General features: G+C 39.1%; 1 protein-coding gene across 7 annotated transcripts in view; it reads right to left on the bottom strand.

Moving 5' to 3' along the window:
- The window catches only part of RIMS2 (regulating synaptic membrane exocytosis 2), a 355,451-nt gene that overhangs the window by 106,080 nt on the left and 231,793 nt on the right, over positions 1–17,578 (bottom strand). For 4 of the 7 annotated variants that reach the window (XM_033155715.1, XM_033155724.1, XM_033155722.1 and 1 more), the window contains 5 exons: positions 11,655–11,720; positions 9,956–10,063; positions 6,148–6,219; positions 3,818–3,880; positions 46–120 (listed from right to left, as the gene is read on the bottom strand). The exons of the other annotated variants lie outside the window; for them this stretch is intronic. In XM_033155715.1, the coding sequence (XP_033011606.1) occupies positions 46–120; positions 3,818–3,880; positions 6,148–6,219; positions 9,956–10,063; positions 11,655–11,720 (384 nt within the window). The remainder of the gene's footprint in view (positions 1–45; positions 121–3,817; positions 3,881–6,147; positions 6,220–9,955; positions 10,064–11,654; positions 11,721–17,578) is intronic. 7 annotated transcript variants of the gene reach the window in all.

Genomic DNA, 17,578 nt, shown 5'->3' with positions numbered 1-17,578 from the left:
AGTAACAAGTGCAAGGCTATACTAGTTATTTTTTACTGGAAATACCTGTCAGTATCTGTGGAAGGCTGTTGGATTTCAATCCTTGGACATGCTATTCTTCTACTAGCTATTGGAATTTTGCTGTTTGGTCACAGACACAATATCCTTTGTTAGCACACCATCTTTAACCACTGCTACACACAAACAACTCATATTTCTATTTTTTTTTAACCAAGGTAAAACACCAGTATTAAGCTATCAACAAAACAATTTTAAAAGAATTAATGCTAAGTAACTGAGTGGATTTCATTTTAAAGCGAACCACAGTCATTAATAGTGCATAACACAATCATAAAATTCATATGTACTAATATTATAAAATTAAGCCATCATATATGTAATATAAGCAAAAGTACGCTCAGATACAGTGATACCTCTGGTTGCAAACGGGATCCGTTCCGGAGTCCCGTTCACAACATGAAAAGAATGCAACCTGAAGTGCCGTATCTGTGCATGTACACGGTGCGATCCGGCGCTTTTGCGCATGCGTAAAGCGCGATTTAGCACTTCTGCGCATGCCGAAACCCGGAAGTAACCCGTTCCGGTACTTCCGAGTTTGGCGCATTCGTAACCCATATAGAACGCAACCTGCAGCGAACGCAACCAGAGGTATGACTGTATACAGAATATAGAATTGAGGTAATAAAATAATGTCTTAAAGAGGCCATATATGATTAATGTATGCTATGGCAAACCAGAAAAAGTGAATCTGTCTGCATAAGATTTCATTTTCACCATTATGTACTTATGATGGCTGTTAAGCAGTACAGTGGTACCTCAACTTACGAATTACTCGACATAAGAATTTTTCGACTTACGAATGAAAAAGGTGCCCGCACGCCTATGAATTTTTCAACATCCGAAGGACATCCATTGGCGGTTTTAGATGGGGTTTACTCGACTTACGAATTTTAGATGCGGTTTACTCGACTTACGATTTTTTTTTCAAATTTTTCGTTTCCAATGCATTCCTATGGGGAAATCGCTTTTGTTGACTTACAAATTTTTCGACCTATGAATGTGCATTCGGAACGGATTAAATTCGTAAGTCAAGGTACCACTGTATATCCCAAAAGTCTATGATATCAGTAATAATTTTTTCCAAAATATGTATCACAGCAAGCTATTTGTGAAAATTCCTAATTTCAAAAGTATTTCTAAAAGCTGTAAGAAGTATTTCCTCCATATTTTCTTCCCATGAAGTTAAAACCCCAACATAAACTCTGTTAAATCCAAAGAGTTAATTAAATAGGCAGGAAAAATGTGTTTTAATTTTAGGGGTGTTTTAAAAATACATAAAGTGTTTCCTAGATTAGTTCTAATATTCCACCATTTGCTTCAAGGTTAGAAATCAGAAATTAAAAATGAACAGTTAGCAAAGTCAGAAATTAAAAATGAACAGATTGATGCATCCAGTCTACAGACAGCTCTCCTATGTAAGGCAGAGAAGATTATTCTTTTCTTTCCTAGATACTAGAAAAGTATCCCATCTCTGCACTGTTTCTGTACATTTTATATGCTATATGATACGTAGCATTTTGACTTTTTTAAAAATCATCTATTACAGAATGCTCCAGTCTCAACATAAGAAGTAAAAGACAGACCTATTTCTTCCCAAATATATCTAATTTTCCTTATTTCTCATTCACCTGCTACTGCCAGTTAAGTAAAGTATAAAATAACTTATAGGCCCAATAATGAATCTCACTGGGTTGTAAGCTTGGGCATTGTTTATGAAGGTCCTGGGCTGCCCAGACAACAAGAACCCTCTTTCGGCCTCACTGATGTAATACATTTGGCACCAGCTTGGCTGCAGGAGTTGCCAGAAGGAGGCATACAAGGCACCAACCAGCTGTCTTAGGGGCTCCGCTCTGGATTTTTTGTGCAGTGTTTACTCCTTAGCCTCTTCTTCTCCTGAAGATATTCCACAAGGCAGCGGGGATTTAGGAACAGAGTTTTACTTCTCCTAGATGGGCTACCTTCCCAGGTTGATGAGCCCCATCTACCGCTCACTTCCCTCTACAGCATGTGCAGAAACTCTTCCTGATTGCTGGACTCACTATTAGTCTCATCCGTTCAATCTGCTAGAGCAGATATAGGCAAACTTGGCCCTCTAGATGTTTTGAGACTAAAACTCCCACCATCCCTAGCTAACAGGACCAGTGGTCAGGGATGATGGGAGTTGTAGTCCCAAAACATCTGGATGGCCAAGTTTGCCTATGCTTGTGCTAGAACCTGTCTTTGCGTGCAAAGGAAGCTCCTAACTCACCAAGGGTTAGAGACCCATTGGCTACTCTCACCTGGTTTGGCTGGCCAGTCGAAACTATTCCTGGGTGTGGCCACTGTCTTATGCTGACAGCTTCAAAGAGCCACAGGCAAGTGCGGGGTGAGGACCAAAGGTGGACAAACTACCACAGAAGGAGCATGATGTGTTCCCACCAGTGGTATTCCCCCTCCCCTAACACCTCATATACAACATTGAACAAAGTGGGTTTTATCATTAAGTTATGCATCGCAATATTTGGAAATAAAACGATGTAGCCAAGCGCCACAAAAAGAAACTACAACAAAAAAACCTCAAAAATACCCAGTGTTATTCTAGCTGCACCGAATGCTGTTTACACTATCTAGGGATGCATGAAATGATACCCACTAAACAAAATCTATTGCTTCTTCAATTTTCCTGTTCCCCAAGCAATATATCTGCATGGCAAATCTATCTGGCAGAACAAAATTAAAAAAGGATCTTAAGGATCTCTTGAATTGTTTTTTTTTTTTTTTTTGGTGGAGCAGTTTGCAAACACCTGCCAGAGTGGGCTGTCGACATGTTAGTGTGCAGATCCTTTATTCATTTTTCTCTCTACTGAAACACAGAAATGGGCTACTATATAAGCTTTTGGTGGCCTATAAATGGGTGGCATAAAGTTTGGAACTATTCAGAAGTTTATCTATAATGAAAAAATGTAAAAAAAAAAACCACTGGGGAGGAAAGGTAAATTATAGCACCACTACCACATAAATTGCAACAAAAGGCTGTTCACAATTCACAACTTCCTTCTTGGTATGAGAGCCTTTATCATACAGAGCAGAGGCATTTGGGTTTCCAACAGACTGCTGTTAATCAGAACATTCCAAAGTTTTCTGCTGTTGATTGACCAGTATCAGCTGACACTACAATCAACACACACAACTGGAGATGGGCAGTGTTTCACCTGAAGAGCTTCTACTATGCTGCTTCATTTTCACTGCCTCCAAACTGTGTCATCTGTCTTCTATGAAACTTTTTCCAATTAAAAACCCAGATTCATATAAATATTTGAAGCATATTTGCTATTCTCTATCTTCCCATGATGAGGTTGAAACGAACTCTGGAAATAAGGGATACAATGTGCCTTATTAATTAATTTAAATGTAGTGTCAGTGCACAGGTAATTTTGGATTAAAAATGAACAGAACATAATCTACAAAAGAGGTTCAGATACAGGGACACATCGTGTACATATGCTCGTGTATGGAAACCTGCTCAAAGAAAACAGGTTTGTTACCTGTAACTGTTGTTCCTTGAGAAAGATCTACATACAATTAAACAAACTATGTGTGTGAAGCAACATGGAAAGAAGAAAATAATGGGCATGTCATATTAAAACCTAACCCTCTTAGGTCTAGTGAAAAAAATGACACTTATCAGGTGTGAAACCCATTAATAAAATAACACTACATTTAAATTATGAGTACATGTCTTTAATCATAGAAGTGTAACACTACACTCTTTACTTACCCATAGTTTTCAGCTGAACCATTGACTACATGATCTGCCCATGAACTTGCACCATTGTAATACCTTTGCAATGCAGTTAAAATAAAGACATGTTATAAAGGTGAAGCTATTTACATATCAACACTGTTCATGAAAACATATTTTTGACTGACTAATCTGGCAATTATTTCCAGTGTTTTCTATATATCTCTTTCAATGAATGGATGCATATGTATGTTCCCCCTTAACATATTGGTGCATTGAATCACTGTCTGCCCATTTGACCTATTATCTTCTAATATTCCGTCTATGGTTTGTTTGCTGGTTTTCTGTGTTATATTGTTTTGAGAAGACTTGTGTTTTATGGAATATATTCAAAGAACCCTTTTTCTTTTTACAGTTAAAATATATATGACCAAACAGCCATTCCAATCTTAAATATATGCACCAGACCATATATCTGTATCATTGGCGTTATAGTGCTGTGCAACTGAGAGCCACTTCATACTCAATGGGACAGCAAATTATTCTGCCAACTTCTACGCACGTAGAAGGGAGCCATGGCCAATCCTGGTTTGTCTGCCACATGTAACTATGGGATACATACATGATACATACAGATGTGCTGGTGGCAACAGCAGTGTATAAATGCTTTGCATATATCCATGAAACACATAATAATACATTGCATTTACTGATGGCATAATAATGTGTATTCTTTAGCCTAACCATATACACATTGTGAGTAACAAATATTTCAACTGGGGTAATTAAAAATATTTAACATTATGTGATTACTGTTTACAAGAATAGTGTGTTTTATACAATATAGTGGAATTTTTGGGATCATATTCAACTAAGTTATATTCACAATAGGCCCAGTGAAATTAATGGACCTAACTAAGTTATGTTCATCAGTGTAACTTATGCAAGCATGGCTGCAATCAAAGGACTTATTCAAAATTGTAATTTTTGTAAGATGGGAAAAATATAGAAATAAAGCAATGACGATATGATATGACAATAGATGTGCTTCGCTATGTCTACCAATGGTATATTACTTTTACGGAAATAAGTAGGTTGACTTATAAAATCAGAACCACGTGCCTTTATGAAAATAAAATTCAAGAATGAAGTAGTTTAAAACAAGATATAATGGAGATTAGCTGTGAATACCTAAATATGTACTTTTATATTAGCAGATAATAGCAGAAATCCTCAAAAGTATTCAGAAATACACTCCCCCTTTTTTACCATGTCCATAACATAAGCACTTTGTGTTTAGGGAAATATCTTTTTTGGTTTAGGAACTGCATAAGGTGTGATGTTTAATAATAACAGCAAAAAATCAGAATAATGCTACTATTATGCAATTAGCCAAATCATATAATAATTACTCAAATGTACAAATACAGAATTATCTCACAATAGTGAAATTCATGTACAGGTAGCAATATATGCTATTGGTGTGGAGGGACATCCTTAGCATCTTTAGCAGTGGCTAAGACTATCAAGGCTTGCAAAAACTACTTAGCGGGCAGCTGAGAAAGTGACCCGTTTCTAATATTAGTGCATTAATCTCAACTACCCAGAAACTCTCATCAACCAAACTGATACAAATATTAGAACAGGCATGGCTGGAGTTAACCTTCAAGGGATAATAAGCAGCTTCCTGCTTACCCTCCTCCTGTCAATCCAACCAACAATCCTGGAATTGGCTGCACAGCCAGCTGACCATCAGTGCTTCAGTGCCCTGCCCTTTCACAGTACTTGTGCAGCACTGATTAAGTCTTAGATTGGGAGAAGCCTAGGTTTAAAGAGAAGTTTCACAGTCCGGTAGCATTAACTCCAATGTATGCATAGATCACCCCTATGCAGAGGTCACTGTTATCTCCTCTTTCTGCAAAATCTCACTTTTGCAGCTATGCATGCAATGCAGAAGCACAGAGCTTTGGACATTACCAAAATGCTTACATATCCCCACCCCGCTGCAAATAAGAAGATGCTTAGTAGGGATATCCAGAAAAAAACCCAGAGACTTGTGACATTGTTACTTGTGGGAAAAAAGGTATGGGCACAAGAGAAAAGTAACAGTGTTAAGAAGAAATTGGCTGCACTACACACATTCTACCAGTAAATAACTTCTAGGTGAAAAAGCACTTTGCAGCTCACGCAGTACTAAACTACTCACTGCTAGTTCAAGCCATTTATAACAGATCACTTGGAATAATATATTGTACAAAGAGCACAAGTATCACAATTCTTAACTATTTCAAAATTCTACAGCAGGGGTGCTCGGAAAATGCTTTAATACAGATTCTTATCTACATCTACTATATGAATCAAAATACCTTTCAGGAGTAGGGGAAATATCAGTGTCATCATAATATGTTATAGGCACTCTTCCCTCCTTTCTATTCCTCCTGAACATAAAATAAACAGCAAAGATATTTCAGACATTTTTGAATTGCCTTGGGTGCTCTATGCTTTTTCTTGCTTTATCACAAAAGATAATGACCATTATGTAATGTTCATCCACCCTTTTCCTGCTGCTTGAGGCAGTCTAGCAAACATCAAAGATACCTAAAGGAGGAAATGTACAACAAAAAGAACAAGTACTGTGCTGAAAACAGCAATTTCCTCTTCTCCGTTTCATCTAATTTAAATTTTAATCTAATTTAATATTATCATATATTCTGATGTCATTAATAAAGCTCACATGACAACCTCCTCAAAGGTTCAAAGTACAACTGAGTCTAATATTCATTTTTCTACCATTTGCTGAGTGAGTGTGAAATGAAACCACCTCTGACAGTTTTTGGAAGGAGGGGGAGAGAGAAGAAATCCCCCCCAAAAAAAAATCATGGAGAGGTGCTGCTACTTACATTACTTAATCATGTAATGTGCCTGAGGATTTAAATGTAACCTTGGGAGTGATGCAATGCCACGATATGTCTCTCTCAAAACATTCCAGGAAACATGGATGGCGAAAGAATGCAGAGAGATCCTCATGCTGCAGCCACTTTGTAAGCAGCAAACCTCCCTGCCGCCCACTGGGGAAAAAAATTCAGAAAGGCAGAAAGCTTGTCCCTGTTTTTTCATGGGGAGGATATTTTTGGGAAACCTTTGACAGCTTTTGACACGGCTATAGTTGAAAGCACCTGTGAGGGGGTTGCATTGACTAGCCTTGCCCTTCCACTGGCAATTTGTGTGTTAGTGACCATGTTAAAGGGCCCCATGTGCATACCAATGTACATGCATAGGGCTATTCCATGCAAGGGGGACTGTTGGGTATGTGGCTGGAGAGGTGTGTGGCTGGCATGGATAGCAATGACAGCAGCAGGGTGAAACTTCAAGACAGGGTGCCAACTCACCCTTGGGATTGTGGGTGCCCACCGCAGTGCAGACATGCAATGTCATATGTACATGCCTGCATGTAGTGCAGACAATTACATGGAGCAGGGAAACACATGCCATAATGAAATCAGGACTTGGCATAAGTACAAAACAGAGTTACATTTACCTGTAACTGCTGTTCTCTGAGTAGCTGCCTGTAAATTCACTCATACAGTATAGGATCTCCATCTGGATAAGCCAGTTCATAGAAACTTCTAGAGTTTTTAGAGAGCTCCTTCCCAAATAGTCAACTAATGCATTTTGCTGCCAGGTCAAAAAATGTACAAATCCTCTGTATGCTTAGCTGTTTGTAGAGAGGTCAGCTTAGAACTGAGCAGGTAGGGGTAGAATGAGCAGAAATTGTATTACATAATTAATGCACCCAATGGTAAGAATCCAATGTTCCAACACAATGTTGAGCCCTTGATCATCAGCTCACCTATAGTGTTGGAAAAGCCATGGGCGTTTCAGATTCCTGATAAAGCATCTATTTCCATAGGAATGGGGACTACATCCCCAGCAGAAAAACATGCTATTTGCATCAATGTCCACTGGCGGGGAGGCCCTTCAATGGTCGGCGGGTCTTACCTCCAGCAAAAAATGATGTGAATAGCATCATTTCCCCATGTAGTCCTATTTCTAGTGGCAAAACAGGCACTGCTTGATATCTGGAGTGCCCAGTGTCACCTCTGCTCCCTCCTTGCTGCTGTATGTAAGTTGCTGCATCTTTGGGAAGAGACAACCTGGCTAGTAGATGTTTATAAACTTCCCCCCATATGTCTGCACCTGTCATGTATATGAAGCCTGAATCAGCCAAATCTCTCACAATGAAACTCTTAAGCAACATTGTAATTCTTCTTGTTGGTTTATCAGATCTGAGGCCTTCAGATCCAATGGTGGCATGGGCATCTGAGCTGCTTGGTCTAGGCTACCTTATTCTCAAATCTTCAAACATTTATCAAAGTAGTTTAAGTGCCACAGATGTCAATGAATGGCCTGCAGAGCTACACAGAGGCCACAACAGAGAACTAGATGCTAAGGAGGGGGAAAGGTCATGTAAAACATGCATCCAAACAGTCTCGGCCCAGTATACCTGAAGGAGCGTCTCCACCCCCATCGTTCTGCCCGGACACTGAGGTCCAACGCCGAGGGCCTTCTGGCGGTTCCCTCAGTGCGAGAAGCAAAGCTACAGGGAACCAGGCAGAGGGCCTTCTTGGTAGTTTCGCCTGCCCTGTGGAACGCCCTCCCATCTCATGTCAAAGAGATAAACAACTACCTTACATTCAGAAGACATCTGAAGGCAGCCCTGTTCAGGGAAGTTTTTAATGTGTGATATTTTCATGTATTTTAATCTCTGTTGGAAGCCGCCAAGAGTGGCTGGGGAAACCCAGCCAGATGGGCGGGGTACAAATAAATAATAATTTTATTTATTTATTTATTTTATTATTATTATTATTATTATTATTATTATTATTATTATTATCTAATGTTTTTGACAGCAGCCCTGTACTCTAAGTAATATATTGCTTAACTTGAAGTTCCATATGGCACAAGCCCCATATCTGCCCTAACATAACCAAGACCAAGTTATTGAATGATCATAGTCCCATTCAGACGCTGGTGTCCTGCTATCTTAACAAGCTATGGTGAGCCTCAAGCTTGCACACTCTTTCTTCCCCCACTTTTGTGGTCACAAGGAGATATAAATTTTCTGTTTTCACTTTTTATAAGCCATAGTTAGCTATTACAGTCAAACTTGAGGAATTGGTTTGCATAAGCCTAATTAGAAAACAAACTTGAACCAGATCCACTGTTTGATCTTGCATTGTCTTGGTTTATTGAGCTGAGAGGAGTTTGCTCATTTTTTAAGATTTTCTGCATAGCAAATTGTCAACAAAATGGTAATTATGTGACCACAAACAAGATGCTCATAACACAAGAGTGCCACAAGACATAACAAGCCTTGAAATTATGCAACTGATATAGCCAGGGGGTGAAAAAAGGCACATGAAAGAGTCCTAATTAGTCCCTTTAAGCTGTGGAAGAAAAGCCATGGTTTATACACAACATCATAACAATATCCTTTTTTCTGGATGCCATTTATGTAAAATTAGGTTGGTATGATACAGCAATGCCTGTAATTCATGCAAAAGGGGGAAAATCAGCTTCTATATTATTATATATTTATTTGGCCAAATTCATGATTGATATCAGTATAAAAAAGAAAATTTCTGCTCTCTAAGAATAAAGTAATTCTAGGAGCAATGCAGATGATATTATTTATAATTTACAAACAAAAATTCATGAAAAAATTAAAGAGAACAGTGACACAGTCTATAAAGCAAAGGAAACCTTACTAATTTTAATCAGAGTTTTGATCAGTTTATCTTCACTAATCTAATGGTAATAAAATAATATCCCTGTTTAGTGAGTCTTGTTATGCATCCAGTTGGGTATGTTCATTTGTATGATACATTTACATTTGAATATGAGTTTCATTAATGAATTGTTAATGGGTGGCATGTGGGTTTTGTTTTTAGAGTCATCTCAGAGAAAGAGTTTTAATATCCAATACATCATGAGTTATATAATGTATTGTGCACATCTTTGGGGAGACCCTTCCTTTTACTCCTGCATTTAGTGCCTTTTCTTCTTTCCTCCAATGTATCATTTAAAACTTAAATTGCAGATTTCTGAACATCAGAGTACTGTTTGCTTATGAATGATGTGGGAGACTAAACAAACATGCCACACCAATTATACCTCTCAAATTCATAGTAAGCACCCTCAGAATAGGTACGGCACATCGTACGGGATCGAAGTAATCTGATTGCATCTTCACAAAAGATAGGATACATTGAGTGATCCTTGCTGCCAAAACATAAGGGATGAACATGAAGCTACAGTTAAGACATGTACACAAATGAGACACAAAGGTAAACACAGAGAAGCAAAAGACAAAGGAAAAAAAGACCAATTCATATAAAGCATGTTAATGTAATGTCAAAGTGATAATTAAAGCACTATCATGGTTTTAGATTGTAAATCTAAGAATAAGAGAAACTCAGAACAGTTCCAGAAGTGGCACACAAGTGACTTTGGTGATAGTCAAATCAAAATTCACATAGGCAAAAATTACTAACTGCAGAAGTGGGAGCTTGCATAAGTTCCTCTGCATAAGTTCACCTTCAAATATTACAAGCAGCACTGCCATCCAAATGCAGAAGTAGTTAGTAACTGCATTTGTTGATGACACTTCTTCAATAACATCCAAAGCCACTTTCAGTGCTGATCCTGATGTAATGTTCTCTCATTCACACAACCATCCCACTCCAGGGAGATATAAATTTGTACTTGCTGCTACATCAACAAGATACAAACAGCATTACCAGTGCTAACTACCTATTTAGAGACAATAACTGCATGACCCAAGTCTGAAAGACTTCTATTCCTTTCTAAGAAGTGTTCATCACTGTCAGAGGCTGACAGTGAGAACCATATGTCAAGCTACAGACACATGCAGTTCATGAGGCACTCTGCTTGCATCCCAGTCCCTGGAATAACAATAATTAATAATAATAACAACAGCAATAACAATACACAACATTTATATAGTAGTTTTGAGGGCTGGAAGGACTTCACATGTACCATATTGCAATAATCCTTACAATTATTATGTAAGGTAGGTAGCATTATTAGCCCCAAACTACAGCTGGGAGCACTGGAGCTAAGAGACAGATGTGCATGTAAAGCTACCAGCTGAGTTCATAGCTGAGATGAGATTTCAACTAGGTCTTTCCTGGGTCACAGCTCACCCATTTAGATAACACACTACACCAGCTTTAATACTTGTCCTTCACATAACATCATTTACTCTTTCAGTATGGAAATTAACCTACTTGAATGTTGTCAACACTGCCTGGGATGGCGACTTTTTGAAATGTTAAATATACCGGGTAGGTCTAGAAGCTACACACGCCATACAATTAAAGCACATGGCTTCAGCCAAAGAATCCTGGAAACGGTAGTTTGTTTAAGGTACTGGGAACTGTAGCTCTGTGAATTCTTTTGGGGGAAGCCATGTGCTTTAAAGGTATATGGGTCACATCCACAAAATACACTTAAAAATATGGTGTAGGTGTGACCCATATACCTTTTCCGGAATGATCAATGACCTGACTTTAACATTTGGAAGTTCAAAGAAAAAACCTGATAAATCAACTGCTATTTCATACATGCCAATAACAGGAAGCGGGTGTTATCAAGGGGAGTATGGTTAGGCAAACAAACAGCTGAATGTTTTCAGTCTTTAAAAATAACACCTACTAATCTTCTAAATATTTGCCTATAAAGCAATCCTGCAATACCCTTCAGTGACCTGAACAGAGTGAAGTAAAAATATAGGTGCAAGCAGGGACATGCATTTATATACACAGAGGCGCGCACACAGGAAAACAGATACCTGGCATTTCTATGATGGTGGTCAATGGACTGTGTGTGTTGAGACCAAGGCAGACTGACATAAGGACTGAAAGCATAGCAGAAACAAAAAATGAAAATGTAAGACAATGAAATGAAGATAGATGAACACACATCCTAAAAAGGAAACTGAAGGACAAATGCCATGAGAACACAGCAACTACAAAATCATAGTCTCTAATCAATATAATTCTATAATCACCACAAAAGCATGGAAAAAATGCATAGAATACCAAAAAAACTCTGAAGGAAATGTTAATGGTATTTTTATCACCTAGAGGAACAATTTATAACTTTGCTATGCTGCACTGTGATAATCTTCCTCTATTGCCCCAGTGCAAGCATTTGAATACCTGTAAACCCTAGAGATATGGGGGTACTTAATTCTATGCACTGAGCCTCTTGGGCTTGCTGATTGGAAGGTTGGCAGTTCAAATCCCCGCGACGGGGTGAGCTCCTGTTGCTCTGTTCCAGCTCCTGCCAACCTAGCAGTTTGAAAGCATGCCAGTGCAAGTAGATAAATAGGTACCACCATGGCGGGAATGTAAACGGCGTTTCCATGTGCTCTGGCACTCATCACAGTCTTCCGTGCGCCAGTAGCGGATTAGTCATGCTGGCCACATCACCTGGAAAACTGTCTGTGGACAAACACCGGCTCCCTCGGCCTGAAAGCGAGATGAACGCTGCAACTCCATAGTCGCCTTTGACTGGACTTAACCATCCAGGGGTCCTTTATCTTTACCTTTTACCTAGTCAGCCCACAGTTCATATAGATGGGAGGCATCAAATTCCTGGAATTCAGCAAGTTTAGGCAGGAGAAAGAGGACATTCCCAGAGTGAGGGCTCAAGTTGTGATGACTGCTATGAAGTAGGTGGAAATCTACAGGACCATGCCAAATTGCCTGGAAGCAAAATTGCTCCCTGACCCTGAAAGCAGAGACCAATGACATTCCATAGCAATGTCCACTGACCACTATCCTATCCTTGCAAGAAGTCAAGTGTTAAATCACAGAGAAGGGGGGGGGGAGGTTAAACTGGCCGATAACCAAGAAGACGACCTGAAAATATCTTCTCTTATATGCTCCAGGAATGTACCTGACAGTGGGCAGTCTCCAGTCAGGTCCACTCCTGAAGCTCTGCCCCTCAGGGAGCCAGGCTGAATGCTGATTGGTTCCCTAGTCTCACTCATCTCTCAACCTCCTGCATGGCTGGAAGGTACACAAAGCTCTTCCCAGTCACATGGGAAATCCCGTCGCCAGCTGTTCCCCAAACCCCGCCACATCGGGCTATAAATGGCACTCCCCAATAAGTGGGGCATGAGCATTATCCTATCCTCAACCTTTCTAGAAGTAACTAAATCCAGTCAAGATCTGAAATATTATATACAAGGAACCTTGAGGAATCCGGTATTTGCAAATTCTGATATGAACTCATCTGATCAGCACCTCTTGACTAATGTCTGGATCAGTACTTAGTTAGCCATCAGATTTTACACTTCTCAAATATTCCATTGTGGTTTTAGGCTCCAAAACATATCAAAATACATTTAGAAATATGCATTTAGCAATAGGTATGTCAGGGCACAGGTGGCGCTGTGGGTTAAACCACAGAGTCTAGGGCTTGCTGATCAGAAGGTCGGCGGTTCAAATCCCTGCCATGGGGTGAGCTCCCGTTGCTCGGTCCCAGCTCCTGCCTACCTAGCAGTTTGAAAGCACGTCAAAGTGCAAGTAGATATATAGGGACCGCTCTAGCGGGAAGGTAAACGGCATTTCTGTGAACTGCTCTGGTTTGCCAGAAGTGGCTTTGTCATGCTGGCCACATGACCCGGAAGCTGTCTGTGGACAAACGCTGGCTCCCTCAGCCTATAGAGCGAGATGAGTGCTGCAAACCCCAGAGTCGGACACGACTGGACCTGATGGTCAGGGGTCCCTTTACCTTTACTATGCCAGGAGAAAATACATTTAGAAATATAATTCAAAAATAAAAATCAAATATTTAATTTGTGAAATTTTTGGTGTGTATTTAAAAATATATTCACAATTATGGAAATGAGATGAAACGGATTTATGAGTGAATACATGTCAAACTGACACAGACTAGAAACAAACTGATTCACCCTTCACTACTCATATATCTAGTCCTTTTTATATTGGCTAAAAGTGAAAAACAAATATTGAATGTTCTTTTCTTCATGATACAGCAATATTGTGGCAATAACTGATTGAGTATACAAGGTATCCTTTTATGGTATTTCCATTGGAAACAATGGTGGTGGTGCAAGGGGGGGAACAAGGTAAGTCAGTAACAAATACACAAATGCATAATTTAAGATACCCCACTATCAACCTTTCTAATGTCACCATTCATCTCTAGAGTTATAAAAAACAATATCTTCATTTTATATTTAAGACAAAGTGAGATGGGAATGTTGCTAGATTCAGATTAATTTATGTGCAGAGTAGGAAAGGCGACCCAGAATCAAAATATAGCTGTACATACCAGTTTAAATTATTATAACACTTTGCTTTAGCAATATTCCAGTGGCAACTATTAAGAGGAAAGCTGGTTTCAGATGTCTTTTTCTATTTTGGAAAGACTATCACAAAACTTTTTTTCCAGTTTGGTACTGGTTTTATCAAGGTGACTTTTTATAGCAATTTCTTTCTCAAAGCATAAATTGTCATGGATCATGTCCTAGTAGCTTGTCATTTCAAAATTTCTCATTTTGGCAGATCAAAATCAGTAGCTCTCATCACAGTATGAACAGCAATGCAGCATGATTTGTTGGTCTCGGGAGATACTTAAAGCTAAAGCTTGCATAGAGATTTAAGCTGTGCCATTCTGCAGGACTTAGCTTTTCTGAGTCAGGAAAATGCAACATCAGTATATATCCTGCCTTTATCAAGATGGAGCATACCATAACGAGGACCACTATATTCAAGAAATTACACTGGGCAGTAATACAATTCTGTGTTTATGCAGGTAATTTTCCATAGATTATTGGATTTGTCTGCTCTCAGTGAAAACAGTTACCGGTACTCAGAGGACTGATGCCTTAGCAAAGGAAAAATAATGAGTTCACTTCAGCTGAACCTGGCAGGTATGGGTGATTTTCTTCCTCTTTCCTTTCCTGATACCTTATCCCTATTATAAATCAATCAATTTGAGACTTTATTAGCAACATTCATAGCTCTCCTGGTGTTATTCTGACTTGAACTTAATTTGCACCTAAGCTTTTACTGAATCTGTGAATATCAGACCTGGAGACAATTCTGGAGGACACCAATAGTGCAAACATGAATTGTTGTAAAGAACAGCTAGCGCTACTTTTTCGGGTTTGTATAAGCGCTACTTTTTCAGGTTTGTATAAGCTCAAACACAGCAAATTGAAATTTTAACCTATATTTCTTCTCATTACAAGAGCACACCAGAAATCTTTGAAAGTTAGCATCCATTAGTATTTCTTTTCCCTGGGGATAGCTAAAAGTCAATCCCACCCTTGTTTATTCCCTTTTGGATCCATTCCTAAGGTAGGTTGCAACAGCAGCAGCAACACCATGTAAATACAAGCTTAGGGGGGGATACAGTGCGTCCCCAAATACATGTATTACCTAAAGCTGGGTCCTGAGACTGGAAAGGTTGAAGGCAATGCAGCACAATGATACCCCCAATAGCAGAGAGAGGTGTTTGTGTTGAATTAAGCACTGTTACACTGCCTTCAGGGTGAGTAGAAGATGCAAACTAAGGTGCCATTTTAAATTGATGATATCACCATCCCCGCTCCAGGAATGTTATTTCTGAACCAGCCCAGAGTCATTGATACATTTGAGAAGGTTCAATTGTATTAGGCATGAGACATAAATAGTGGATAAAGGTACATGAAAATATTCAGAGCAACGCTTACAGAATCCTATTGGAGGACCAACTGTACTAATGCTTCTTCCCAAAGAAAAGCTATTAAAAAGTGTTAATTTCATTCTAATTTCAAACTTCAAATGGAGTGTGCCTCAGTTTTATGAAATTAATACTTGATAAATGGAAATATATTGTTTTGTAATATTCAAAGAATGCCTCATGAGTTCCTGCAGAACTGTATTATACATATATGAACAATGTCTGTTCATTTGATACACACAGTCAGTGTACCTATTTTGGAAATATCAGGATATGCCAAAAATCAGTTTGGTTAAGAAGATTGTGGCAACTGTGGAGAAATTCACATGAAACTTTTTAAGCTTCCAAAAATCTTAACTGAGAACCCCGCTGAAAATACCCCCCCCCCCACACACACACATTTGAGGAAGCTAAACTGTTAAGAGTTTAAGTAAGTGTTTCTTAGTAGCAAACCTGACTTTCTGGAATAATCTTTCCCATGTGTCAGTGATCCCCCTTTCTGAACTTAAACTCCTTCAAAAATCCTATCTTTCCCAAACCTCTGGATTGACAGGGGAGAATGTGCTTTGGGTTTGGTGGTGCTGTTTTGAGTTTTAATGTTCAGTTTTCTGTTTATGAATTTGTTTCATTCTATGAAATTGGTTTAAAGCAATGATGTAAGCTACTTTATACAACTGTGGAATGGAAGAACATAACAGTTTTTAATAAATAACAAACTAATGTTTTGTGTATTTTCATATAGAATGAGACAATATTGTATTCACACTATGCAGATTCAGTAGCTTTTGCTGTAACCTGTAATGCTAGATTTGGATGCTTTAATGGGAAAGAATCCACTTTGTCAGATAAACAGCTAATCTGCTAAGTACAAGGCTTTGTGTATCTACACACACTACACATGTATAGACTGAAGAGAGATGTTATTACCAAGAGGAGTTAAACCACAGAGCCTAGGGCTTGCCAATCAGAAGGTTGGCGGCTCGAATTCCCACAATGGGGTGAGCGCCCGTTGCTCGGTCTCTGCTCCTGCCAAACTAGCATTTCAAAAGCACACAGTGCAAGTAGATAAATAGGTGAATGGTATTTCTATGTGTTGCTCTGGCTGGCCACATGACCCGGAAGTTGTACGTCGGCTCCCTTGGCCAGTAAAGCGAGATGAGCGCTGCAACCCCAGAGTCGTCCGCAACTGGACCTAACAGCCAGGGGTCCCTTTACCTTTACCTTTACCTTTACCTGTGGACTCATTGATGGAAGAGACAGGTGTGACCTATTACCATGTAGAATGGAATGCAAACAAGTTCTAGGGTAAAAAAAAATCCAATTGAGAGAGTGTGACCTTACTGGTAATAAATTGGCAGAGCAAAGTGGTGTTTGTTGTCTATTCATCTTGATTTGCCAATTCATTACCTGCAGGAATGGGTCACACTCAAGCTAAATAGACCATTTACCCTTTTCACTGGACCTTGATTGCATTTCACTCTACAGAGTAATAGGACACTCTATCCTTTATCTTCCCCCATTGTATGTGCACGTCATTCTGTTTATATCTGTATCAGATAATATCATTTCATGCATCTATAAAAGTAATATTTGGACCACAATAGCTTTTGCTACATAATATTTGTTAGTTTGGGATGCCACAAGATCCTTGAAGGGATAGGTGGCCAATCTGCAAGGGACAGTGCCTAATCTGCAGCATAAGTACCACAAGGGAAATGGAGAGGGCATAATTCTCCAGTGCTCTGCTGGCTTGGAGCTGCCCCTGGTTCATCAGACATAGCTAACCTGGGGGCAGAGGGTATACACACACACACACACACAAAATTCGATCTGGATATAGTATTTCTGAGCACATTTAGACTGGTTCATAAATGATCATTTCTTATGCAGAAAATAAGACATATTTAACCCTGAAATACTTTCTGTTATACTTCCTTCTCATACAACGATGTCTCTTTATTTCACATTGTTTTCACCAGTTCAATCACTTAGTTCTTTATTCAACATTTGGGG

Source organism: Lacerta agilis, chromosome 7 (genome assembly GCF_009819535.1).
Source record: "Lacerta agilis isolate rLacAgi1 chromosome 7, rLacAgi1.pri, whole genome shotgun sequence".
Classification (NCBI taxonomy): domain Eukaryota; kingdom Metazoa; phylum Chordata; class Lepidosauria; order Squamata; family Lacertidae; genus Lacerta; species Lacerta agilis.
This window is presented reverse-complemented; position numbering and strand designations above follow the sequence as displayed.